The following is a 27,046-nucleotide window of genomic DNA, read 5'->3' on the forward strand; positions in this document are numbered from 1 at the left end:
TCATTTCTCGGGCATCTTACTGGCTCCCCCCTTCCGCTGGCTCGGGGGCTTGGGGACGCGCTCGTCCCCGTCGGGGCTGCCTCGGGAGCCTTCCCAGTGCTCGAGGGTTTTCTTGTGATTAGTCTTTGCTGCCACGCTCTCTCTGCCCTTTGGGGACGTTTCTGGAGGCCTCTCCTTGGGTTTTCTCCCCCTTTTCTTCCCGCTTGTGCTTTTCTTTTTCTCCTCTTTGCTGGAAGAAAGCTGTTCCCTGTTTTTCTTTTTCCGGCTGGCCTCTGCAGAGGTTCGGAACCAGTTCTGCGTTCGCAGGGTGACACCAGGGTTAGTGACCGTCCTGGGGCCGGGCACCGGCACACACAACCCATGCCCCCACTGCCCAAACCTGGACCGCCCCACTCCCCGCTGGCATCACCTCCCCAAGGACAACCTGGCCATGGCTGAGTGGCTGCAACCGGCCTGGGGGCACTGGGGACCCAAAAAGGGGGACAGGGAGGTGTCCCCCCCCCCAGACTGTCACAGCGTTGCTGATGCTGCTGGGAGCTGCTGTGCTCCGCTCTTGGCAGACGTGGATGGATGGAGCTGGGCAGCTCAAGGATGGGCACGTTGCAGCAGGGACCAGCCCCGACCAGCCCCAGCTGTTTCCTTACCTCCGAGTGAGCCTTGATGATGTGGTATTTGACCCCGCTTTCGGAGCTGAACTCCTTCTGGCACAGGAGGCAGCGGTACTTGCCCACCGAGTGGTCCCCCTGCAAGACAGAGCATCCTCCTGCAGCCCCAAGCAGAGCCAAAAACGCCCTGGGAGGGGTGGCTCCCCCGCCCTGCTCCCCCCTTGTGAAGGGAGGTTGATGCTTGAACCTCGAAGCAACAGAAAATGAATACTCATTTTTAAACCACCAGCTCTCTGCTGGCCTTTGGTCCCAGGCCAGGAGCTCACAACTGTATCTTCTGCTCTGAATTTCAGCCCGTGCCGGTTGGGCTGCTGCAGCGTTGGCGGTGCCGGCTGTCATGGCACCGGTGCCAGGCTTCGAAGTGCCGGGTCCCCGGAGCTCAGAGGGCAGCGAGCGGCAGGGTTTGCTGCCTGCGCATCCCCAACACCGGTTGTTACATTACCACTGACACCGTGTGCGTCCCCGGGCGTCCGGGAGGCTGACAGGGCCGGCTGCCCCATTTCCTCACTGTCGGCAGATTTGTGATCTGCTGCGACTGAACCGCTGTCTAATTTATGTCCAACAGACTCACCTAATTTTCCTTTTACGCTGTCAAAGAGACGCAGCGACTGCTGGATTTCTGTCATTAGAGCCCTTGTGGGGATGACTGATCTGCCGGCTTTGCCGCAGTTCACGGCACAGGGGAGATAATGTGCTCTCTATTGACGAGGGGTTTATGGATGGGCCCCTCCAGGCGATATATATGCTCCCTGGGAATTCCTCCATAGCTGGCTCCGTGCTGTAAATCCAGAGTTAGACAGGCCTTTCATTTCAGGGACAGGCAGGATGCAGGCAGGCCTGGCCCCGCTGCAGGCTGGCTTCAGGAATACTCATGCAAAAATCACCTCGGTGCATCAATCCCTACTGAGGATGGGGCGCTGCCTGGGAGAATCTTGATGTATTTCAACCAATTCTGCAGGATTTTACAGCAGAAATCACAGGCCAGCTCAGGAGGGGCTATGATTTATGCCAGATTTAGTGGCGCATGTATCCATTGCAAAACTAAATCCTCTCTAAGGGCGAGAGTCCTGCTGACAGCAGCGCGTGGGGGACACGAAGCAGCAAAATCCCCCAGCACTGACCCCCAATGCTCAGCCCCAGCTACGCCGGACTCGCCGGACTTGGAGGGTGCGGCTCTGCGGTTAAAGAAAATGCTCGTGCAAACCCCTGGCTGCTTTCTGTGTGCAGAACCAGCCAGAAAATGGCTCCATTTTCTCTCAGAGACCGTTTGCTGGTGGGCTGCCTGGTGCTGCAGGCTAGCAAAGGAACTGCCCTAGTCTCCTGTGCTTGGACTTTTATCCTGCATAAATACAGCTTCTTCTGCCGGATCTCTGCAGCCCATTTTCTAAGTGGGGTTTGAAGTTCCAGCTAGTGTTGGAGGAACGCGGGAGTTTGTGTTTTTAATAACAATGGGGTATGTACTGGAGCTGCCTCCTGGAAGCTCCATTCAATGGAAGCTGCAGCTGGAACCGTTTCAGGGTATAAAGCTTTACCAGCTCTTACTCAGTTCCAATTTGAGGGACCTACGCTGAGCTCCTGATCTCTCCCCCGTGGCGGCTGCAGGCCACTGGAGCTCACTGCGGCCGGCAGCACTGCTGCTCGAGCGAGCGAGAGGGCACCGGTCTCTGCACAGACCGGCTGCTCTTCCAGCCTCAGCTCCATCCCAGGAGGCACCGCACCAGCACCTCTCCAGCCGGGGAAACTGCTGGGCTTCCAGGGGGGCTGCAGGGCTGCCCAAATCAATGGAGAAAGACCCCCGATTCCCACCTGCTTCAGAAAACGTTCAGCTTCCAACGCCCAGCTCCCTGGCTCTGAGCTGCTGCGGTCGATGGGGGGCTGTGCGTGAGGTGCCGGCCACGCTAGGTAGCCAAAGGCTTGCAAACAACTCTCGCAAAAACCTCTCCTCCGAGGCTGGGGCAGTAGCTAAATCCCCTCTGTCATATCTGCCCGACTCGAGCCTCTCCGCCTTCGGCTGCGGGTTTGATCCAGGAGGACGGTGCCGAGGGCAGACTGGGATGGTGCAACAAGGGGCTGAGCGGTGACAGCTCGACGGGCAGCGGCATAGCTCGGCCAGCCCTCCCAGCAGTCACGATCCTTTAACCTGTGCCATTGTCCCTCAGCCCGTTGCTTCCCAACAACCCTGGGGGGAAAGAAAACCAAAACCTAACCCCATCTCCGAGCTGAGGCTGTAAAAGGAGGGACCTACCTTGTTGCAGTTGGCCAGGTGAGCTTTCAACCCCGAGACGCTGGAGTAAATGGCTTCACAGCACTGCGGGAAGAAATAAAAAAAGGTTTGCCACGATCCCCCCTCGTCTCCGTGCCTTCCTCTGTGCCGGGGCCAGGAGCCCGCTGCACCACCAAGGCCACCAGTCCAGGCTAAGCAGCGTGAGGTTAATGCTCTGCGAGACGCGGAGGGCTCCGGTCACACGTTTCCTATTAGTGCTAATGGGAGTCATGTGGCCACATCCCTCTGCAAAGGGCTGAAAAATGTCTCCCCTAAACGTCTCCATGGAAAACGTACATTTGTGAGGAGTCGGGAGGTCCTGCTGGGCTACAGGAGTTCTTGGAGCCACAGCAGACACTTAACGGAGAAGAGAAATCACCCGGGCAGCAACATGACCGGTTTCTGAGCAACGTCTTTTCAAAGTGCCTGTGTATGACATTAATTAGCCAGCGCATCTCCCCTGGCCTTGCGGTAACAGCCTCATTCAAAACTCCCATTAGCGAGGCTCTGTTTCAGATGATAAATCAACGGCCCAGCACGAGGGTGGAGCTCACCTCCCTGCCAGCTCAGGCCAAGGCTGCGTGGACACGCACCACGTCCCTGAGGTCTTTGCCTGTCACGGGGCTTTAAAAAGAATGGTTTAAAACCAGCCCCGGCCTTACTCTGGGAAAAGCAGGTTCTCTGCACAAAAAGGCTCTCGAGCACAGAGTGTGCAGCCTTTGCCCCGCCTGGGTCTCAGGAGCTCCCCAAAGGCAGCTCCAGAGCCCGAAGCAGGCGATGCTGAACCGTCAGCCCAAGGGCACCTGGGGAGAGGGTGGCCCGGTCCCCAAGCCCGGGGGCTCAAGCGCACCAGGAGGGTCCCAAAGGTGGGACACGCTTCAACCAGGCACGGCAGCAACCCCAGGGAGAGTGGGTGAAACGAGGGTCTGAGCATCACGACTAGCTTCCCCCGGGGACCAACAAGAACCTGGCTTTGGCGGGTTTCTGTCCCAAAAACTCCCCCACTACCTCCTGGAGTCTGAGAGCAGCTGCTCCGGAGAAGAACAGAGATGCTCCTTACGTTGTTGGGACAGTTGATGTGGCCCTTCTCCTTCACTTCGTTTTTCCAGTTTTCCAGCAGCCTCGGATTGAGCTTTGGAAGCCCCGGTCGGGTGTAATTGAGCTGCAAACAATAGACGATGATTAGCAGAGCAGCACACACCAGTCCGGCCCTTGGTGGAGTCCTTGCTCTTCACATGGATCTTGGCCTCCCCCCCCAGCCCTCGAGAAGCGAATGGGGGCTGAAAACTAGTTGGGAGGCTTCCCCTGGAGATGTCATCTCCCTCCCCGGGCTCGGCGCAGCAGGGGGTGGCTCTGCCCGCTGCCGTGCCACCGGCGAGGCAGCAGCCGGGCTGGGGGGCGGCTGCGGGCAAGGAGCAGGGCAGGAGCCCCGGGCGCTGCAGCCACCTCCACGCAGCGCCGGCAAACGGGAGAGAGGAGGCTCCGGCTCCTGCTCCATCTCAGGGCCAGGCCCGGACCCGGTGTTTTCCATGCATCGTGTCGGCGTGGCCCTTCTGCCGCGTTTCATAACCAGGAGGATAAACAACCCTGCATGCTGGGCAGAGGGGACGGACGCCAAGAGCCTCCATGGCTGCTTTCCACCCATGAATGGGCACAACCCGTTAAACAATGAAAGGCTCTTGTGTCTCTGCCTCTCCTTCTGGCAGGGCTGCTCTTTCCAAGTGCTTTTAATTACCGCTTTATTAGCGACTTTGAGGTTTAGCATAGCGGACCGGCCTTCCCAACTCCATTTCTGCATGTTCAGCACAAGCAAACGCAGCTGCGGCATCTCCGTGCCCCGCGACCGCTGTGCTTGGCCCTACCTGCGGGGCTGGTCCCTGCCTGCCACCGTGCCACGGTCCGCAGGGGACACGGGGCTGCTCTGCCCGCAATCTGAGCTGCCTGCCTGCTGCACGACCACGCCAGCACAACTCCCAGCCCAACCTACCGAGCTCTGCTAGGTCTGATGGATGCTCCTTGGGTTCCAAACCCTCAAACTCGCCCCGAGTGGGAGCAGGGCTGGGTGAGCTCGCACATGGCACCCTATGGGTGCGGGTATCCGAACACGTGCTGCTCTCCGTGGACACCTCCGAGCATGGGGCGCGGCTGCATTGACACATCCATGCTGGCTGGGGAGGATACACAGACAAGTGGTGCTTGCAGAGAGGTGCAAACCCAGGCCCTGTTTTCAAAACGTGCCCCTAGGACACGGAGCTTGCGGTTCCGATGCGACGGGGAGGCAGCTGGCCGGATTTCTTTTCCAGCTGTGATTTTTCCTGAACGTGCTGATGAAGCTGCAAATTTGCCTTTGTCCGGCTCCCTTCAACAGGCTGCTCCCAAACCTCCCTGCAAAGGGGAGCTACCACCGAGGGCTGGGGGTGTGGAGGGCTCAGACAGCGACCGCTTGTTTCCGCCCAAATTTAAGTGATCCACAAGCCCCCACGGTCCCCACCTTGGCGTGGCCGGAGAAAGGAGCCAGGGGAGAGCTGGGCTCCGTGTGAGGAGCAGGGGCAAAGGGCCTTGCAAAACAGCTACGAACGCTGGTAAGGACGGATGTGGAAAAAATCCCCTGAGCCCCAGCGCGCTGCTGTTCTGCCGTGCTTCGCGGCCAGGGGAGATGCCAGCAGAGCTCTCTGAAGCGCTGGGATGGAGCATCTACCAACCACTCCATCCCCTGCTCAGGGAAGGCAACCCACCTCCAGGGGAAAGCACACGAGTCCCTTTTCGTCATGGATACCGAGAGCCAGGATGCCAAACGGCCTCCTTAATTAAAAACCAATCAATCCCACGAATGAGCAAACATTAACGGTAACTGCACACAGCCCCAGCAACAACCTCTCCCTCCACACGTCCCTGGGGAAGAGACAAGGGGGGACGTTCAGAGATGCGGACTCTGCTGCTCCGGCTTCCCACTCCAGAGAAAAATCCCTCCCCGCTCTCCTCCAACAGCCCTGCACAATAACATGCAAATCCCATGTCTTCCTGGGGCGCTGCGGTTCTGGGAATGTCAAGGTCATCTTTATGTCTCTATTAAGAGGGAGCCCCAGGCATGGAATATTCTTTTTTTTTTTTTTTTTCCATTTATTTTCCTCAAACAGCCTGTAAGTGAAAATCTTCATGGCCAAATCATTAAACCACTACAACTGGTTTTGGCCGCAGCCCATCTCTTCTGAACAGTTGAAGGATGCTGGGGTGGGAAGGCTTGTTTTCTTTGACTGATGGTTTTATTTAATTAACTTTCATATTTCAATCCTCTCCGCTCCCTAGACAGCTCTCCCCTTCCCCAAAATATATCGCTGTAAATGAGAACCATGCAGGCTGCCTCGGCCCCGGCCAACAAACTCCCCTGGAAGCCTTACTGAGGTCCCCAGCGCGAGGCACGGCTCTCCCATCGCCCCGCGGAAACCGTGGCTGATGCCGTCCGGGAGGCAAAGCCAAAACACTCCCAGGGGCGTCGGTCGGCAGCCGAGTCCCGCACACGGCTCCGGGCAGCTGGGTCTCACCACCCTGGGGCTGCCAAGCAAGGGGAGGAAGGATGGAGTGGGCCCTGCCGAGCTGCGGGGCCGCAGCTGGAGCCGGGATCTGGTTTGGCCCACCAGTGACATGAGTCCGCAGGGCTCAGCCTGGCTCCCACCCGGATCGCAGGGCCATTGTTTTGGGGGATCAACCCAAGCCAGGCTCTTCTGCTCTGGAATTTATCCTGGCTCCAGGATGGGGTTTTCTTAAAAACCTCAAGTCATCTGGAGATGACTTTTTCCCCTTTAGCTTTACGACTGGCCTACGGCAGCCCTGCGCTCCGGGCCCCGTCACCCCACCACGCAGCACCCAGGCTCCAGGAGGACGTGCAGCCTCCACGGCTCACCCCAGCCCTGCAGCAACACCCAGACCCCGAGCTGTGGGGAGGCGAACAGGGTGCCCTTGCACCCTACGGAGGAGCTCTGCATCCCTCCCTGCGTGGTACGGGGGTTGCCTGGGATGCAGGGGCCCAGCACCACCTCCAGCACAGAGCTCACGGCACCGTGAAACAAGCCTCTCCATCTCGAGCTCCGCAGGGAAAGCATCACACCATGAAACAGTGAGATTTCCACGGCGCTTTCTCCCCTCTCGCCTCTTAGATGCCTTTTCCCTCTGCTCGGGGAGCCATTTCTCTCAATCCGACCTCCAAAACGTGTAGGGCCATCATCCCCCGCCAGATCCCAGAGTCTACCGCCGCCTGCCCGTACCACCGAGCTGGGAACCTGCCGGCCTCTCGCTCCTTCCGTGGCAGCCCCGTGACTGCTCGTGGGCAGGCGATGGCCCCAGCGAAGGCCAGAGGAGGGTCGGAGGATCGGCATCATCTTCACGGAGCTTCTGGAAAGGGGATTTTTCCCAGAAAAGCAGCAGGGGCGTGTGCCCTTCCCCATCTGACATCCCCAGCAAGCGGCTGTTGTGAAACACCCCATCTGTTTCAGCTTATCCAGAGGCAAATAAAGATCGGAGCGAGAAAATAAGACTCCACTGTATATTTAGAAATGCTGGATTTGGTTAGAATGAAGGCAGCGCAGGGCCTGGGATCGAGCAGCAATCGTTTATTCTAATGCCATTGCTTTGGTGCGAAGGAATCCGTCCTCCAAGGGAAAGGCGAACGCATCCCACCACGGGCCGCCAGCGGGATCCAAAGCCAAGGTCCCTCTCCCCGGCTGGGACCGGCTGCCTCGTGCGCTGTGCCTGCTGGGGGGCTGCGAACCCCCGTATCCCATCGGCTCGCTGAGGAGCTTCTTGCCTTCCCCTGGGGAAAAGCTTCGCTGCCTGGAGAAGGGACGGAGAGGAGGGGTGGCTTTCTTCATCGGCTCCCTTGAAATCCATGTTGACTGCTGGGACTGCAGCGGGTAACCGGAGAGCTTGGGGATGGAGCGGGTCCAGGTGCATCCAGCCATCCCTGGTTACAGACCAGAGCTGGGAAGCATCCATCCCTCTGGGACCCTGGAAATCCCCAGGTCTTGCTGAAACAGCGCAGGAACAGCCGCAATCTGCCACCGATCCCTGACATCCCGCCTCTCTCCAGGTCCAAGCCAGCGAGGGGCGCCTGCGGGCCCGGCAGTGTACTCCCAACGGCTGGATACGGCCCGTGGGAAGAGGAGGTGGTGGCACGGCGGCTCTTCTGGGAACCATCAGTCCTATGGCCCTGGTCACGGTTTGCTGGTGTTTGTCTTTCTGCAGCTCCAGTGGCTCCAGGTTGTCAGCTCTCTTGCAGGGACAGGAACCCGGCACGCTCGGCAGGGCGGTGGCACGGGGACGCGGGGACGCTGCCCGCTCCTCCGAGCCTCCCGCGCTGCCTGGGGCTGGACCCGCCGCAGAGCTGTCCGGCCAGCATGGCTGAAGCCAGATCTGAGGGAAGGGCTATTTTTGGGGCTGTAACAGGGTCAAACTGGGTGCTGGCCGGCGTGTTCAAGTCGCTCGCAGTTGGGAGGTTTTTTAACCCTGCACCCTGAGCTGAAGCAGCTTGTAAATGTAGACCGGTCCTGAGCGACGCAAGACACTGCTCAGCAGAGCAGCACAGAGCGTGCTGAAGTCGGCAACCTCCCACCAGCCTCCCCGGGCAGAACCTGCCTCCCACCTCCTTCCAGCACCGCTCGTCGAGGAAAAATGTCATAGACTGAACAGATTATATTTTAGAGTGTTGTCAAGGGAACGTGGCAGTCACCGCAAGACGCACCCGCAGGCAGGCTCACAGCTACGTACGTATTCGCCCACTGCCCTGACCTCCTCTGAAATCCATCTGTGCGACACACGGCCAGCACAGCCGGGGAGAGCAGCCCGCGCAGCGCCCGAGGTCCCGATCCTCCAGACCAAGCGCCTTGTTTTGCCACCTGGGAGCTGGTCCAACTCCCCCCTTGCTCATCTTCCACGTAAACCTGCTTCCGCAAACCTGCTTCCGCCAACCTCACAGCAATTCTCTTTGCTTTTTTAGCACCGAGATGGGGCTCAGTTAAACTTAAACAATTAGTCTCCAAACACAAGAAATGTCTCATAAACACCCCCCCACACACACAAACAGCACTTCACAGAGCAATTATGCCAGCGGCTGAGACCTTTACGATGCCTTTATATGTCAGCTTGCACATGGGCCCCTTGTCCAGGCCTGGGACTCCTGGCTGCTCCCTCAATTCAAACAGAAAATACCCGAAGTCAAGAGTAAGGGGAGCAATTCAAGGAGAAGAGAGAGGAATGCAAGTGCTGAGTGAGGCTGGAGGGGAGAGAGACCTCTCCTCCCACAGCATTTGAAATGAAACAGCTACTTTGGGCTTGATTTTTTTTTGTTATAAATGCATTGCAGCTGAAGTCATCTGGAAACCAACAATGACAACACCAAGCACTGGGGAAATAAAAAGTGTGCAACCAGCTCTGGCCCTAAAACCCCCTGCTCTGCTCCAAGGCGGACAGCAGCACTGTGGCTGGATCCCCTTCCGCACCAGCCGCCTCACTGGGATGCCGAGGCGGGTAAAGATGATGCTGGTTGGTTTTGTGTGCTGGTTTTCACCTGCTCACCGTGTGCGTACTGGGAGCCGAGTCAGGCTCCTCCAGGTCTCTGCAGGACGACGGCGGCACTTCTGCCGAGAACACACACGTGCCAGGACGGCGCGGGACAGGCTGCAGCAGCGGGAAGGCGTTTTGGCTGAAGCTCTGCTGTCATGCCACCCATTTTCCTGGGGCGAGCCGCATCGTTTCTCCAGGCCGGCTCTGGGACTCGGGCTGTTTTCCTGGCTTGAGCACGTCCTCGGGGCCGGGGCTGTCCCGCACTCTGCACGCTCATGGCAGAGGCACCGCCACGCTCTCCTGCTGCGGCAAAGCTTTAACCTGCTTCCCTCTGCCCCACACTCCCCTCTTTGCAACGTGCCCAATATCCTGCCCGGGGTGAATTTCGGAGCGCTGGACAAGAGACACACAACTGTTCAGAGCAAGGAGAAGACCTGGCACCTAAGCGCAGAGTTACTTGCTCAGGAAACAGGCTGCAGCTTGCGCAGAGACTTGCAGGTTGGCTCTGCGTTGAGTCCCAGCGCTGGCCAAAAAGTGTCAACTACAGGATTAAAAACTCCGACTCACTCTCTTTTTTTTCCCTTTTACGCTGAAAAGGTTTATGATTTGCTGCTGCTTCATTCCTTTTACAGTCCAGGAACGTTCCTGCGGGGAATTACAGCTTTGGGACGCTCCCAGGAATCACCTCCTCCCACGACCAGGAGGGATGTTTGACAACACGTTACTCCGATGCCTCTGCGAAGCTCAAGACTGCCATGGCACCGGCTTTCACCACGCCGATCCTGCAGCACCAGGCCACGCGTGCATCGCTGCCGGGGACTGCAGGGCTCAGCCCTGCCTCCATGCTCCAGCTTCCTCCGCTCGCAGCAGCACTGCTCTGGCGACGCTGCAGGCCCTTTACCTCTGGGAACGCATCTCCCAGAAATTAAGGAAGAGCCACGAAAGGGAGGAAATTCCGCTCGAGGCATCTTTGCTCTCTGACAGTGCAAGGGAGATCATTTCAGATCCAACCTCTGCTCTCTTCACATGCTCCTCTTGGCTGCCAGCCCCTACTTCACCGCTGAGCACAGAGCAGAACTGACCTCCCTCCACAACACCCTCTGGGCTGGACTCTGATCTCTCCACTGCCCACAAAGCACCACTTTTTGCTCCATTTAGGTTTGGGTCCTGCCAGCGGAAAGGGCAAAGCTGCCTGCTGCCAGGCTTGTACAGAGCCTCCAGACCGCTGGGGCTCAGCCTGTGCTGGGCGGGCTCTTAGCAATAAATTTGCCATCACAGCTAATTGATTTAACGCACAGAAAACAAGACACGTGAGCCCTCAGCCAGCTGGGGCCAGGCCGGCGTCCCAGGATCTCTGCGTATGGCTAGCACACACACAAAAAAAGAAGAAATAAAGGCTTCTCACCCGCTTTGTTTCAGGCACCAGGTCATCCTTCATCCTCCGCTTGGTCCAGTCCTTGGCGAGCTCATCCTCTGCTATCTCCTGAAGGTGGAAGACGGCTACTTGGGCCGACGTCCGACGGATGCGGCCGCTCGGGGTCCTTTCAAAATCTTCAATGGGGGTGGGCTCCGGCTTCACCTCTGGCTCCTCCGGAGGCTGCAAGAGAGACAAAGTTAGGAAGGGCACGAGGAGGGGGGTGAAGCAGCGAGCTCTCCAGCCCCGGGACAGGGACACTGGGGTTTGGGCTGTGCGTTTGCAGACCCGCTTTGCGCAGGTGGGGGCTGCAAAGACCCCAGTGGAGCCTCTGCACCGGAGCACGGGAACAAGGAGAGCACCCTGCCTCCCGCAGCCCAGCACACAGCCACGTGCTGGACGGGTTGCGTCCTTTCACGCTCCCACGTGAGACATCTCCATTTATTAGAGTTAGGGAGTGTCCGGTACACTGTCAGTAGGGATCGACAGAACAGAAAAGGATGTTCCCCAGGGATGGATCCTGCCACCCCAGCGCTGGCGAGCAGCCAGTGCCTGCTTGCTGCCAAGGGAGCGGCCCAAGATCTGGGTTCTTTTTTTTCCCTCCCTGGAGAATGGATGCAGTGTGGGCTGGCGCACAACCCCATGGGCACCAGGGAGGGGGAAATGCTGCCAACTGCTCCACTCCCGTAAACGCAGCTCCCCGCTTTCTCAGAGGGGTCTGCAGCCCGTTCCCCCCACCCCGACACCGCATGGTATAACACACGCGCGCGCACGGTGATGCGAGGGAGAAAAATAACATCGGTCCGACGTCTGCACCTGCCTTGCCCGGCCCGGCCCTGCCCGGCTCTGTCCTGCCCACAGGCTCTGCAGCTCTGCAGTCACCCCCCGGGGGGGATGGCCCCGCTCCTCGGGCTGCGGAGGCGTCCGGGGGGCTCACCGAGGCCGTGTGTTCTGACCGCACATGGTAGTCGTGGCCGGCCTTGGATTTGTACTTCTTGCCGCAGTGTGGGCAGCTGAAGACAGGCTTGTCGGCCTCGGTGAGCTGCTTCCCGCACCGCTTCTGGTGGTACTGGTAGCCCATCAGGCTGGAGAAGTTGGCCATGCAGCCCTACGGAGATGCGGAGAAGGGGAGAGTTAAGGAAGGCTGGGGCTTCATGTGCTCACGTCGAAATGGTCGGGGTGCCGTCACTCCGGGGAGGAACGTGTTGTGAGGAGACCCCTCCGCAGAGCAGCTCCTCCAACCCGTCCCCTCCGGGCGACGGGGGATCACCGGCCAGCCCCTCTCCCCCGAAGAGCCACGCAGAGACACAGTGCCATGGAGGGACAGGGAGAACAGCCCCCATCCCCGGTGCTACCCACCCCAACACACTGACGGGGCTCTCCGGACAGATGCACGGCGGCAGCGGGAAGGGAAGGCGTCAGGGGGCACCGCCTGCTCGGAGAGTAAAGCATCCATGGGGACAAACCTCTGCTGTACAACCCCGTTACCTGTTCGTGACTTGTCCGCGAGCGGCTCACAACCGTTTTTTGGTGCGGTTTGATTTAGTTTTACGCTGTGCGCAGGACAGGAGGCAGAACCTGACCTTCAGAGCTCCTCAACCCGCCCTACGCCCACCCTCCTGCTGGGACGACCTGCTGCCGGAGCACACGGAGCCAGTGGGACGGGCACCGGGATGGCTGAGCTAAGGTGGAAAAGTCGAGCGCACGCCAAGGCATGCCTGGAGAGCGCACATCCTTTCTCTGCATCGGGACTCACTCCTTCCACCTTTTCACAGAACGAGAAACAGGAATCGTTCTCGTACCTCATTGGGGCATTTCAGTTTTCCCATCTGCTTTAGCACTTTCCTCAGCCTTTCCCGCTCTTCCTGTTCACCAAGTCCAGCGGTTTCCACAGGAACAGGCTGGAAACAAGGAAGTAACAGAAGCGACAGAGTCAACCATTTACTCATGTCCTCTGTGGCAGGAGTGGGTGGTAAACCTCTGCCCCGCAGGAGCTGCCCTTGGCTGGGGGGAGCCTCTTGTTAGAAGAGCTGGATCTCCTACTGCTTTACTGCACGCCAACGCCTTCATTGTTAGGTGCCAGATCTGCTCATGCCTTTCCTGTGTTTGCACCCAAAGCGCCAGCTGAGGAACCCAGGAGCAGTTCCTGCACGGAGGATTCACCAGCCAGACTGAAGAGCAGGAGATGAATACACAGGTAAAAGACAAGTCAAACTGGTAAGCACGGGACACGGAGAAATGCAGTTAAGCCTTGTGCTGGTATCTCAGTGAGGTACCTGACCAGATTTTTAAGAACAGTATCTAAATTGGTGCCTGCCAGATTTTGTTCATGATAAATTTTGTGCCTACTTCTCACACGCATGGTGGAGAGCTGAAGACTGGATTTTGAGATTCGTGCAAGGCAGAACCCATCAGTCCCGGATTTGCAGGCACAGTTTTGGCAGCAGAGCTTTGCCACTCAAAATCCGCCTCACCGTACTGAATCTTCCCCTGTTCTGGGATTTCAAATCCTGTTTTATTTTTCCAGTCCTCTGCTCTACTCCTCAAGTTCAATGTGAGCCTAAGTAGCTGCCTGGGAAGGAACGGCTTTGCTTGGCATGGAAGGGGGAAGGCCACTGTCTGGCCTGAGCATCGTGAAATGCCGCAAAGATGGTGTTGTGAATCCTTCCTTTACAAAGACAAAGGAAAGCAGACTGCCGATTGCTTCGTCTTCTGCATCGGGAAACGAGGTGCGAGACAAAAGCAGCCCAGCTCTCTTACCTTGCTGACATGTTCAGCCATGGTGTGGTAATTCAGCCCAGCTTTGGACTTGAACTGCTTTTTGCAGTGCTGACACTTCAAGGCATCCTGCAGCTGAAGGAATTAAAGGCAAGTCACCGTGGAGGCCACAGTCCACTGTTCGTTTTTCCGAGGGCTGCTGCTCATCGAGAAGCCCCACGGGTAGCTGTTGCTGCAGCAGTACCCAGCAGCGGGACCCAGCAGGCAACGCAGCGTCCCTGTCCCCCATCCCAATCCCAGCCTGCAGCTCAGAGGTTTCTCTCTGTTGTCCTGGATGCTGTTATCAAACCCACATGCCCCAATTTTTGGAAAGCATTCCATTTTGGATGTGGATTTAAAGCCCCACTGGCTGGAAACATCTGGACCTGGCTTCTTAGTCTTCCTGTGAAAGGGTTAGGAAAGAGAAGACGCTTTGATCTACCAGTATGTTAGCGGACTGTGCTCTGCAGCCCTATTAACTACGACAGATGCTGGCGTATGATATGCTTTCTGGGTGCCTGGGCTGTTTGAAATTAAGACACTGCTGGACACGATCACAGCAGAATATTTCCCGCCTCACACTGCTCTGCTGTTTGACCTGACTTGGCCTCCCGAGTGACTGGGGCGATGCATTAAACGCACACACCAACGAACAGGGGGAACTTGCAAAGTAAGCAAGCAGATCATGACTTCTGCTGGGGCAGGTACCAGAATTTGACTCGGGAGGTGAACACTCTGGGCACCAAGAGACACGGTGTCTTGACAGGGAGCCGGTGCCTGGACAGCCGTGGCCATTCCTGCTTCTCCTGCCTGGCTGATGCTTTGCCTTCACCAGTTCCCCTGCAATCAAGCCTGGACTAGAAGCTGAAGACGGGACGAAGATGGAGCTGCAAATCCCTCCTCACCTTGGAGTTCTTGGGAAATAAAGAATAAACTCACTGCAGCCAGTTGGGAATGACTCACTTGTACCTCTGCTCCCTTCGGTTAATCTCGTTCCAGACCCAAGTGCTTGATCCTAACAAAAGTGGATGCTAAAAGCTCCTTTGACTCATCAGATGCTGATGCCAGCCCATTTGGGGCTTACTCCTCCAGTCAACACTGAAGAACGTGCCACGTCCATATTCTAACAAGCCCTCCCACCTGGGACGCCGGGAGGATATACCTGCCCTCACCTCCTTCAGGGCCCAAGCATGTTGCAAACATCTCCATCTCTTATTTCCTTTCCAAAACCAAAGGAAAGGGAGCAGACTGCTTAGTGACAAGCAAGGAACAGAAGAACCAATTTCCATTGTTTTACAAGAGTTTTGGGAGCCCACGTATCCTTTTCCCATTGTCCACCTAAGAAATACTTCAATGATTAAAGCAGAGAGCACGCTGAGAGGGTGCCTGCACTCCAGGGTCACTCCTGACGGGGACACCACGTGCCCGTAGCAGCGGGGCCTCGCTAAGGACGCGCCATAGCTGCGCGTCAGAGATGAAACGCTAAGAGCTGGACCCGTGGTCACACACACAGCGCTTGGGGACTGTCCTCCCTAAGCCACAGGCTGCTCTGGCAGGGACGCTGCAAAGCACCCCAGCTCCCCGAGCGGCACAGCCAGCGCCAGCAAGGGCCGTGCCTCCCGGGGAAGGGTGACAAAACACCCGCTCCTTGTGCTGGAGCCCTGATTCCTCGGCTAAACACCCACTGGCCTATTTATAGCGGGGAAGACAGGCCTGACTGCTCTGGCAGAGTCACGCTCAGCAGGCCGGCTGGCCGTGCAGCCTGCGTGGAGCCTGCCTGGCTTGGGAGATGCTCCAAAACGCAGGAGATTTGAGCAGTGATGGCCAAGATCTCCACTCCACTGAAGCCAGGAGGACGTCAGAGGAGGCAGGATTCTGCCCGGCATCGATGTAGTACAGGGTTTGACAGGGAGAGTAGCCTCCTACTGCTGTATAAATAGTGAGGCAAAGGCTGAGGAGGCATTTACAGAAAATGAATGTGGAATCAAAGCCGAGCCACGTATTTTCAAAGCGGGAGGCATCGATCCCACATTGGCTTGCTGTGGCGACGGCTCTGCACCACGCCAGGTGACGGATGAAGACGTAATCCTGTGCTCTGATGGATGGCAGTGTGGCACACAGACAATTTTTCACTGCACCATTACTGAACTCCTGCATCTTGACAGCCTGCCTGAGCACGTCCACGCTCGGTGTCTTCCTCAGACGTGCTCTCATTCAACCACAATTTATCTGGCCTGATGCAGGGCATGGCACACAGTGAAATCCCACAGCCAGGACTCCGGAGGAGACCGGATTAGAGACAACCCCAACAATCTCTCCAGCCTTCAAACTATTTGTTTAGCTCCTAGAAATACTCGACTCTGCTGGAGACACTGGCGCAAGGGGCCCAGACCACAAAGGGATGCGGAATTGCTGAGAATTAGGTGTCCAAATCCCTCCGAATCGACGTGAGGCAGCCAGTTCTCTGAAGATGACTAGCAAATGCTCTATCAAACATACCCTGGAACTGGTTTTAGGAGCACCAATATGCATTTACAAGCGGCACATGTACATGTCCATTCCTCCCCCGAAATCCATGTGTGCGTGATTGAATAAAGCAAGTCCTTACTTTCTGGCAGACGTCCATGTGCTTTTTGAGCCCCACAATAGTTTTCCTGGTTATAACACTACAGGTCGGACAGGCGACTTCTCCCTTCTCGCTGATCTCCCGCTGCCACTGGTCCTCGGGGTTTGCTGGTGAGGGAGAGGAGAGAGGTGTTACACCCAGCCACAGAGACCACAACCTGCCTGCGCTGCTCGGCAGAGGACAGCGCTGTCGTAAGCCTTGGTTTGCCATGTTGAGAAGCACTGAACTGGGAAAAGTTCCTGATGTTTAAAAAAAAAAAAAAAAAAAAAAAGAGAAATACTCTCCCAGGCACAGGCCAAGCCAGGCACAAACCGTGCGGGCGCTTGCAGCTCTGCCTGCCCCACACCTCCTGCAGCTGCCTGAGCAAACTGGGTCACCGGGCCACTTTACGTGGAGTTACCTGACCTGCCGGCATTTCATGGGGAAAAGGAGGTTCAGCTTTCCAACCCCGCTGGTATCCTGTACACTGGGAGTTAAAATATGATGATACCCCCAGCCACTTCATCTTGCCCTGCGTGGAATAACTCCCCCCTGCCAAACAAAACAATTAATGGGAGTGAAACAAAGGTGAGCATCTCGGCTCCATCCGGATGTGTGCCTGGAAAGCTTCCCTGGCACTCCTCTTCCCGGCAGACACACAGGCAGCTAGGGGAGTGCAAGCTTCCAGGCATGTTTATTTGAATGGCTGTGACCAGCTTAAAAAAAACCTGAAATAAGAGATATGTGGGGCTAAAACCTGCTCCCAGGTCCAGAGTTCACGCTGCGTTCTCAGCAGAACAGCACTGGGCTTCCAGCAAGAGAAGCCTGGGCTGAACAAAATCCACCAAGTCTGTTTATTTGGATGCTTTTGCACGGCTGTAAGATCAGAGAGTCGTGTATTTGAATTTGAAAGCAGTGTAAGGCACTGCAGCTGTGTTTATCTTGCACATCCTGCATTCCTCCTGCTGTCAGAGCTCCCAGGGAAAGTCAGCAACCTGTGCTAGGGTGTAGGCTGCACCTCAGAGAAGACATAATTATGCCCAGAGTTACGCACTGGCTTCATTCACAGAGATGATGTTAGAAAAATGCCATCATCCCTGACGCTGACCCAAATTGTGGTCACAGTGAAGCCAGGTGGAACCAGGATTTGGCTGTCAACTCCCAGCACTCGCAGCGCTCTGTCCTGGCAGGTAGAGTAGAGGTAGAGTAACCCTTTCGGGACGTCACTTGTGGCTGCACCAATATTTTAGGAGCAGCGGCTGTCCCTGCACCTGTGCTAGACCTCCGAAGGGCAGGAGCTGCGTGCTCCTACTTCTGATTTTGTGCTGCTTCTGCTCACGAACCTGCTAGAAAACTCACCCAGCAAGCAGCCCGCTGGGCCAGGAGGGGTGCGGGCGAAGGTGGGGACTGTGCAGGCCTGGAGCAGAGCACAGGATAAGCAGCTGAGCTGCACACAGAGCCGCTGCCTGCGCTTTGCCTCCGCCAGCCTCACCTGCTGGTAGATGCACAGCCGTTTCCTTCTTCACACCAGCTCCTGGAGGTTTCTTTTTCAGCTCCTCCATGTTGGTGTTCCCCTCCAACTTCTTGGCTCGATGGGCTTTCGCCTTGTCCTCTGCTTTGACGAGACCTGCAGAGAGATTTTTATTCAGCACTCGCTTTAATACCCTCAGACCATCTCACATTTAGCAGGTAAGAAATCTCTACTTCTAACCCAGGGACACCGAGCTGGCTGTAGGTCTGCCAAAGCTGTATGTGTAGGATCAGGTCTATAATTATGACAAGCTATCATAACAGCTTGTGGTGTTTTATAAACAGAATCATCTCTCCCGACCCAGACAGATTATGAAATATGGAAACACCATGGCAAAGCAGGGTAGGATGCTTTTAGCAAGGCAGACTGTGGGGAAGAGGCAAAAGGGCATTCTGCAAGAAACTGAAAGGGGGAATTGGAACAGCAAATTCAGGATATAAAAGTGATGTTCCTGCTGATGCTCCTGCACTGGAAAGGCTGTTTAACTGCTTACGCCAGGAACTGGGATCCCTCTTAGAAAACTAGGCAAACTTTGGTATCCCAGAGACCAGATCCCACAGGACCTTTTGTCCCTGGATCTTTATGCAATTATCACAATGAACACAGATCTCTCCCGGTCCCACCAGGTGCTGGGAAGGGTCAGGAAGGAACAGAAGGAGAGGAGAGGTGACCGGGCGACAAGCGCACGGGGAAGAGGAAACCCGGCACGGCTACCCTGGGTTGCTGGTGACCAGCACGCAGCCTGCCTGCAAAGCAGAGAGGAACTTGAAGGCAGGGCTCTCCGTGCCGGCAGAGCGCCAGGATCTCAGCCAGCTTCTCCCGAACGCATCCACCCTCCCACCTTGTCTGTGCTTCATCCCCGCACGGGCAAAACGTGTGCCTCCCATTCAGCCTGCTAAAGGCATCGCTGCCAACCACCGAAGCATCCTCCCTGCGCCGAGCAGGGCCAAGCGAGCAGGAGGAGGGTCAGGACACGCTGCGAGCGTGCCGGCAGCGGCAGTGCTGCCCGATCCTGCTCTGTCGCGCGGGATCCCTCAGCTTGGGATCAAGAACCTCAGTTCTTGGGCTGACATAAGAAATGGAAAACATGACTTGTAAACGACGCTTTGGAAAGGCTGGCGAAGAGAGGAGAGGGGCTCTCCCCTGGGTCCACCCCCCCAAATCCATGCGCGGTTCAGCCCTGTGCCTGCGCTTCCACAGAAGGTGCTGGAGGCAACACGGTGAGTGGCAGGGTCAGATCCACGCCTGCCCCACGAGGGTCCATGTCCCCCTGAACTTGGGGGTTGTGGCTCTTGCAAACCCAGGGTCTGAACGCAGGCAGCATCCCACGACGGGCTGGTGGCACCTTCGTCTTTGGGGAGCAAACTGCCACGCTGAGCCCAGGGGATGTAGGCAAACGCCTGCCCGATCATCACGCTCCATCTCAGGCAGCGGGTCACTGGGGGGACCCGCTTATCCTCGAGGAATCCCCAACAGGCGTTTCAGTCTATGGCCGTGCCTCTGCGGGGAAGTTAAGAAAAACAACCCCAGACTTCCCAGGAGCCAGGGGAAAGGAAATGGCAGAGACCACAGAGCCTGCTCTTCGGTAAGTGTTTAATTCCTTCAAAGCCATTACTGCCTCTCCCCCGAGTGCCTCTCGTACTGGAAGGTGCTGCCTCCTGCAGTGCCTGGAAATCTGCTTTTTATTTCCCTGACTGAACATATTTCACAGCCAGTCCAAATCCAGTTGCTCTCGTGCCAGGGATGCTCCAGGTTTCCTCCCTCCTTTCCAGCCCAGTTGGGTATATTTATGGAGCACGACCGCAGTCCCACTCACTCTTGCTCTGTCAGGCTGAAGCAGCCAACTCCTGAGCCTCCTCTCAGAAAACATCCCGGTAACACGGCTCTTCCCCCTCGAATTAATTTTCTTGAATGTGGGCGACCAGCATTGAGAGAACGTCTGAGGGACGGGTGCGTCACCCAGCCTTTCTACGCAGTAGAAATCCTTTCAACGCTATTGGAAATACTGCGACATCCCAGGACAGTGGGATGACGGCGAGATGACGTTTCTCACGTCTCGCTTGTGTCAGCAGCTCGTTATTCTTGTGTCACGGCTGGACATACCCGGATCCTTTCTCCTCTTCCCTCATTTCCCAGCGACAGGCTCCCAAGCAGAGCAGGCAGGGCTGTTATCAGCGCCAGCTCTGCTGCTGCCTTTCACTCCCTTTCCCACACTCCTATGGTCAAAGGCACCAGCTCCTCCAGCGTGATATCCCCAGGCTCCAGGTGCCTCCCATGTATTTCCACCACAGGGAGGGTTCTCAGGGAAGGGGCTTCCTTAAAATGCCCCAGGGAGAAGCTACAGCCCTGCAGCTGACCAGAGTCGCCCCTGTATTACCTTTCAGTCCAAACGTCCCCGAGATGGACGGCTGCTCCCCTGTAAATTTCTTAGGAGTTTTCTGTTTCCTTCCTGACTCAAAAGAGAGAAACAGAGAGAGAGATTTGGTCAAATAACTGTACTGAGGGGGGCCTCAGCAGTCCCAGGGCACGGGGTGGGCACACACTCCGTGTCAGGAGCGGATCACCTTGAGGAAGCCTTTACCACTGTGAAATACGGGGGCTGTCAAATGAAGCACCCACCCACCAAACAGTAACAGGACGCTGCTTCCCACCCCACAAAACCAGGGCAAATAACGGTGTCCAGGGCTAATTCAACAAGTGGAAGGGGTGGCTCTGTCTAGTGCCCAAAGCTGCGTGGTTTCCACAGCCTCAGCAGCTAAGGTGGCTGGTGGTGGCTCACTTTGGTGCCGCAAGCAGTGTAAACCCGTGCCACGATGGGGACAACCGTGGCCCTCCCTGCCAGCCCCGCAGTGCTAATGGACAGAGCTGGCCTCCTTGCCCTGTCCCAGTACTTCAGGAAAACGGGTTTGGCAGAACCACCCTGGTTTAAACTGCCACGCTCAGCGAGGACAGACAGGCTGATGTGGCAGCTTGCTATGCTGCAGGGAATTCAATCCTTTTCCAAACCTATAGGTCCTACAGAAATACCTCTGCCACAGCTGCAATCTGTTTTTAACTCTCAGTGGAACTCACTGTTGCAAGAAACCAGTGGGGCAAATGATCAGGATGTTGAAAAAAGGCTTGGATATATTCAAAGAGACACTCGCAGCAGCGCGGGCTCGAGCAGAGCCCCGTCCCTTCCCGAGGGACACCCCTCTCTGGGCTCCTCAACCAGCGTAGCCCCGGGCTCTAATCTTACTGTGCTTCATCCTCTCAGGGTCTTCCTCCTGCAGCGAGGCCTGGCTGCCCCCCTGCTGCGCGGTATCCTTGCCGCTCGAGGACTTCGCCGTGGGGGTGGCGGCTGCCATTGCCTCGGCCGCTGCGATCTGAAACTCCTTGCTCTCCCGGCTCTCCGCCGGGCACTCGCCATTCTCGGCGTGGTCCTGGGCCACGGCTTTTTCCGTCTTTGCCTGTTTGGGATGGATGGTGGGGCAAGCTGAACTCTCAGCAGCTCTAGGGCAAAGCACAGAGGGCTTGTTTAAAGAGGGGTTGTTAGACAAACGTCCTGACACCTCTCCCCCCTCGCCAGCCCAGATCATGGGAATGGAGGCGGGCACGTTCCCCTTCTCCCAGCCGTCCCTACGCCACCACCACACAGCCCAGCCACAGCCTGATACCTTTTCTTGCCACCGCTCTTCCCAATGGCCTTCGGCACTTTGTTTTCTGCTTTGCTGGTTGGCACTGGCCGGTCCAAGTGATTCCAGAGCCGATGCTTTTCTAGCTGGGTTTTGGAGGTGAAGGCGGCTTCGCAGTACGAGCACGAATAGGTCAGCTTCTCTGAGATCGCACCCTGTGCGGAGCAGGGAGAGACAGGTGGGCACGGACGTTAGACCACAAAAGGGACAGGCTTTTTCTGACACAGGCATAAACACAAATTGTGTGCAATACCCCTCTGCCCCTCCAAACAGTTACCAGTGGTCCATGATCCCCCCTGGCCAGACCTCACACTGAGCTGGAGGGACCCCGGTCCCTCCCGTACACACCTTGCACACTGTCCCTGTCCCATCTGTGCCCTCCCCATTTTAATTTCACGGTTTTCCTTGGGTTTAAGACCTGAGAGGGGCTTTACCCTGTAGGTGGTAGCGTAAGAGCTGGCCACTGGAAAGGACACAGAGCCCTCCGGTCTCCTTACCCCCTGGCAGCGCTGATAGTGGTACTTCAAGCCATAAATGCTGGGGAACTCCAGCCAGCAGCCTGAATTGGGACATTTCACCCTGGAGTGGGCTTTGAATTCGTCTTTCCACTGGTTCATCAGGGGGAGCTGGGAACAGGAGAGACAAGAGACACAGCTGAGCGAAGATCATTGTGTGTCCGGGTGCGTGCCGGTGCATCCCGAGGGGGCCGGGGGGGACAGATGGGACCTCCAATGGCTCCTGTCCACCCCTTCCCACCGCACAGCTGCGAAGCAGACCCCAGGGCTGTGTTTCAGCGCAGCGGTGCTCCCTCCTGCGAGAGGTGCTGGGATGGAGCTGCATGCTGCAGGCTCTACAGGCTGATGGTTCCTCCCGAGAATTTACCTTGCCGTGCCTCCCAGAGCGCACGCACGCTCCCAGCCAGGCTGGGGAATAAATCAGGCCAGAAGTCGCCCGGGTGATTTAACCACCCCACATTTCATCTAGTCAGTAAATCACCCCATGCCCATGCTCTCATGACAAACTGCTCTGTGTGGTGTCCGCGCTACCGTGCTGGAATTAAACTGCACAGCTCTGCGGGGAATAAATCACCCCTTTGCCAGTGCTGCCAGATCATTAGCCAAACCTGATGTGGCTGCGAGAGAATCCAGCTCATCTGGGAACGGTCCCGGGAAGGGGAGGCTGGGGTGGGGGGGTACTGTTCCCCACCAGGGTTTTGGAGGATGCTGGGTGCTGGCATGGAGGGGATTGAGGGGCCAAGATCTTGCCAAGTCCGAGACAAGGCTGCTCTGAAGATTAAACCACCGGGAAGGCAGGTTTAACCCCGGAGCGGGGCTGGCTGGAGCGCGCAGTGCGGCAAGACGCGGAGGGCAAGTCAGAGGGAGCGAGGCACGGAGGGCATCGGGGATCAGAGGGGTCTTACGGGGATGTCTTTCAGCGCCTGGTTCTCGGCCTTGGGTCGTCCTTTCTTCCTGCCTTCAGTTTTGTCACTGGTTGCATTTCCTGCAAACAGAAGCAGCGTACGTCACCCGCCGTCCGGACAGCCGTGCCGCAGGAGCCGCGGTCCCGGCAATCCCACTGCCCGGCCGGCTCCCTCGCTCCGCACAGGGTCTGCCTTGGCTCTGGGCTGCCGTGTCCCTGCCCTGAGCAGGACGGAGATTCCCCTTTGGAAGGCAATGCCAGCTCCTCTGCAATTCAGTGCACAGCCCCTACACCTGCAGATACCGGCACAGGAGATGGCTGCCTCTCCTGGTGTTTGCTGACCCCTCTCCTTTCATTTACACAGAGCAGTTTCAGCACAGCTGAGGCTTGCTTTGGAAAACCATCCTTCCACTTGGGTTGGAAGAAATCCTTCAGCAACTATGCTACTTCGCAAAAGAAATCCGCGTCTAGGTCAGCGCGCTGGGCCCTGGGCAGGCTGTCGAGCACAGAAATCCCCCATCCCCTTTGCAGCGCCAGCGTGGCCGGGCAGCCCCAGGGCTGCAGGAGGACGTGACGAGCACGCAGGGAGCAGCGGGGTCGGGGACGGCTGGGGGGGTGAGGACAGGGCAAGGCAGCGCTTGGAGGACTTGGGTGGGGAGGAGAAGCTGTGGGGACACCTTCACGAGGGGTCACGGCTCTGCCTGTGCTCAGAGCAGGCTCTTGGGGCATCCTGAGCATGAGCTGAGTGCCAGCGGGGCAGAAACGTGCCCAGTTCAACCAGAGACTGCAACCAGGGGAGACTACAAAGCCTCCGATGTTGCGCGATGGGGCACGCCAAATACAAGCACGTTAAACTGCCAAGCCCCAGGCCAGATACTTCGGCTCACAAGGGCAGCAAACTCCCCGATTTCACCTACTTCACACCCAAAATGGATTGAGCAAAGCGGTACAACCAACCCCACAACTTTCACCGGGGTTTGTATGCAGGGGCTGATGGCAGTTCACCAAATCAATCCACTTTCACATCCAACCTCTCGTCACTCCAAGCAGGAACAGAGCACCCTGGTCACCCCGCGGGTCTGGGGAGCCTCGGGAAGACCCCGCTCCCTTCGCCCAGCGCCGTCCCCCCACGGCTCTGCGCTCCCGGCAGGCCTTAAGCTGCATTTTGAGAGCTAACCTGTACTTTTAAGTGATGCTGGGAGTCAGTGTAACCCAAAGACGAACTGGACAGATGTCAGCGGGCAGCAGGAAATGCTGTGTACAGAAAACTGAGCCTGAGATCTGGGAGGGCTTAATGAATGGGACTGGGAATAAAAGCCATTTGCTATGAGAACAGAAACAAGCCAAAAAGCATCCTTGAGAAGGAAACCGCAGAACAGCTAGGAGAGGATAATTGAGGTCAAAAAAAAAAATCTAACACCCTTCTCTGCTGAAAATCAGGTAAGAGGAGGAGGCTGGAAGCCAAGCCGGCATTCCCTCCAGCTCCTGAGAAACCGGAGCTCAGCTCCTAGCCTGGCACTGGCTGTACTCAGAAGCCAATCCAGGATTTTTTTGGAACAAGGGAGAGAGATCAAATAGAAAGCCAACCAGTTACCTACAAAGGCACTGCCAAAGCCACACACTCTCTCCCTTTCCATGCCTTCTGCCCCAGCAGCCAGGGGTAAAATAGCAAACAAGACTGTCGGCTCATTTATTTCCAGTCCCATGAAGTCATGCCAGCTGGTTTGCTCCACTTTGACACCCATGAAAGCATCCCTTGGTGATGCAGCATCCTTTGGGAATCCCTCTAGCCCAAAAGGCCTCATCTGCAGGAGGTGGTGACCTTTATGGACTGTAAGAAAAAGTCCCTAAAAAGCCACTTACCTGCCTGCCCTGCAAGGCAGCCTCTAAGCTGTCCTGAAAACACCCTGTTCGGTTTGGACTCCTACCTGCCTGGCTGCTCCTGCCCCAAAACAGCTTGTGGCCCTAAGAAGCGGGGAGGATTTTGCCAGCTTGGCCCCAAAACCGTGCTAGTTCTGGTATAACTGTGCAGGGTTCATTTAAAACTCTCATAGTGCCCGTGAAGGACGCCTGTGCCTCGCAGCTGCCCTCTGCATTTTGCATTTTCTCCACTGCTCTTAGACCATGTGCTCAGGCTTTTTGTCCACGCTCGTGTAAGCGAGGGCCTCACCCTGCACGTGAAACGGAGCTACGTTCCTTGCACATCCTGGGACTGTGAGCTGCCAGTTTATCAAAACCCACCAAATTACACAGGATTTGCAGCAAAAGCTCACAACACTGCTGTTACCTCCTTATTGCTCTCCCTGTTTTCTGTTTTCTCTCATAAACTCTTCAAAATACTCCAAATCTGAGATAGCCCACAGCAGCACGTCCCCGTCCCTCCAGGCAGCGCTCCCTGAGACCCCAGCACGTCCAGGGCTGTGGCTCATGCAGATGCTCAGTGACAGCTCTCCTCTCCTTTTCACAACTTGCACAAGTTTCAAAACTTTCGGGGACGTTTCACGCCAAACAAGTGCACAAGAGCACCCAGCCCAGCCGCCCCTCAATGCCCTCGTTGACCAGCTGCTGGCTGGGGACAGCGATGACAGGGACAGGAGGAGCAGAAATCACATCTCCTCTTCCAACATCCCGCTCCCGGCTAGCACCCGCCGGCTCTGCTAAAACCTGGACTTTAAAGGGGCTCACAGGAGACACAAACCCCACGGCACTCGGTGTTACGGCCGGCACCGTGGCCGCACGCCCTCGCAGCAGGTTACCGCGGTCGTGTGCCGGCTCAGGCGGGTGGAAACGGCGCGCTCTTTAGAAACAGGGATGGCTTTGCCGATGGACTCCAGGCTTCTGTGGACCAAGACCTGGTGTGGAAAGGATGCTCCCTAGGCCAACCAGGCTGCTGCATCCGAGGGGGGCCAGCAAAGCGACTGCAGGAGAGGTCCCCGTCTCCCCAGTCCGCACCAAGCCTACTTCGCCCCAACAAAGTGAACCCCAGCAAACGTTTCCACCTCCAGCACTTTCCCAGCGAGAGCAACAAAATATCTTCATCACGGAGTGTCCTTCACTCCACTTCATCACTTTCAGTTCACCTAAACCTGAAGGAAGTGCTGAAAAAAACCAGGCTTTTCTACTTTTAAAGATGCTAATAAGATGTGGCACAGGGAAAAAACACTCTCCCGGACACAGGTACGTTCATACTGCGGACAGCCGGAGTTCATTCCCCTTATCAATAACCTACACTCCTCTGGCAGCAATTACGGCTTCAACCCCCTCAAGGGAAGAGCGGCATTTGGGAAACATTTAGGGCACACGTGAGGCCGCTGATTTTGGGTGCATGGTCTGAGGTACATCTCTGGGGTCCGACCCTCGCCCTGGGTGCAGGCAGCCTGCGGCATCCAGGGCTGCCGTTAGCAAGGCAAAGGCAGCGAGAGGCTCTCCGCGCCCGCAGAGGGGCTCTGCCCAGCATAAACAGACAGGAGAAAAATCTCCTCAGGCCTGGAGATTCCTGGATAGAGAAATCAGCTATCCATCAGAGCGACAGCCCTTAGCAAGCGGGTCCCCCGGGGCTCATACGCTCGCAAGCCTCCATCCCGGGGGCCGCGACACGGGAGACAGCAGATGCTCGGAACTCATTTAAGCCTTTCCGTTCTTTGATGTAACACTTAGCTACCAACAGGATAAACAGGCGGCAAGACACCCATCTCATTAAGCCAGACGCACGCCCCTCGAAAGGGAGAAGCCATCTCCATCCCTCCCCTCCTGTTCCCGGGGACCGGCTCTCTGCGGCTCCGAGGGTCCGGGGCTTTTTTGGCTCCTTGCCGGTGGGTCGAAGCGAGGAGCAGAGGCACGCTGAGACCCGATGCACCTGCACCCCCTCGTTTTGGCAGCTGCTCCCCAACCCCTGGGCTCATCCCTTCCACCCCATCCACCTCCACAAAAAGGAAAACCCAGCTCCTTACCGAGCTTGGGCAGCTCTGCCGGCGGGTTTATCCTTGTCTCCGTCCTGCTTTCTTTGCTGGCAGCGGGTTTGTTAGAGCCTGCAGTTTTCCTTCCACCTTTACAGGTATAGGAATCCGCCATCTCTGAAAGAAGCAGAAGAGGCGTTAAAATTCACTCCTCGGAGCCGGGAGCAACACATGCTGAAAGCAAGGAGGGCTGCTGGGGAGGGAGGG

At 57.0% G+C, this 27,046-nt stretch overlaps 1 protein-coding gene across 3 annotated transcripts; it reads right to left on the bottom strand.

Annotated features, from left to right (window-relative positions):
- Positions 1-26,954, bottom strand: ZNF512B (zinc finger protein 512B). 3 transcript variants are annotated; one of them, XM_075721189.1, is made up of 16 exons: positions 26,834-26,954; positions 22,885-22,964; positions 21,962-22,090; positions 21,447-21,619; positions 21,029-21,282; positions 20,168-20,239; positions 17,752-17,886; positions 16,263-16,387; positions 13,658-13,750; positions 12,700-12,798; positions 11,718-12,005; positions 10,889-11,080; positions 3,989-4,090; positions 2,911-2,973; positions 645-743; positions 1-294 (listed from the first exon to the last, which is right to left on the bottom strand). In XM_075721189.1, exons 1-16 carry the CDS (start codon positions 26,952-26,954, stop codon positions 1-3), a joined length of 2,319 nt encoding a protein of 772 aa, XP_075577304.1. The 3 variants fall into 3 exon arrangements, with proteins under 3 accessions (XP_075577304.1, XP_075577305.1, XP_075577306.1); XM_075721190.1 differs by lacking the exon at positions 13,658-13,750; XM_075721191.1 differs by lacking the exon at positions 12,700-12,798.
- Between the last annotated feature and the right edge of the window lie 92 nt (positions 26,955-27,046).

Source organism: Pelecanus crispus, chromosome 14 (genome assembly GCF_030463565.1).
Source record: "Pelecanus crispus isolate bPelCri1 chromosome 14, bPelCri1.pri, whole genome shotgun sequence".
NCBI lineage: Eukaryota > Metazoa > Chordata > Aves > Pelecaniformes > Pelecanidae > Pelecanus > Pelecanus crispus.

Excerpts from the sequence above, each read along its gene's own strand:
- ZNF512B (XM_075721189.1), bottom strand. The coding sequence starts at position 26,954 with ATGGCGGATTCCTATACCTGTAAAGGTGGAAGGAAAACTGCAGGCTCT. Across the intron at positions 21,620-21,961 it reads ACTATCAGCGCTGCCAGGGG|GGTGCGATCTCAGAGAAGCT; the intron begins GTAAGGAGACCG and ends TGCTCCGCACAG. Across the intron at positions 4,091-10,888 it reads TGGTGCCTGAAACAAAGCGG|CTCAATTACACCCGACCGGG; the intron begins GTGAGAAGCCTT and ends TATTGTTTGCAG.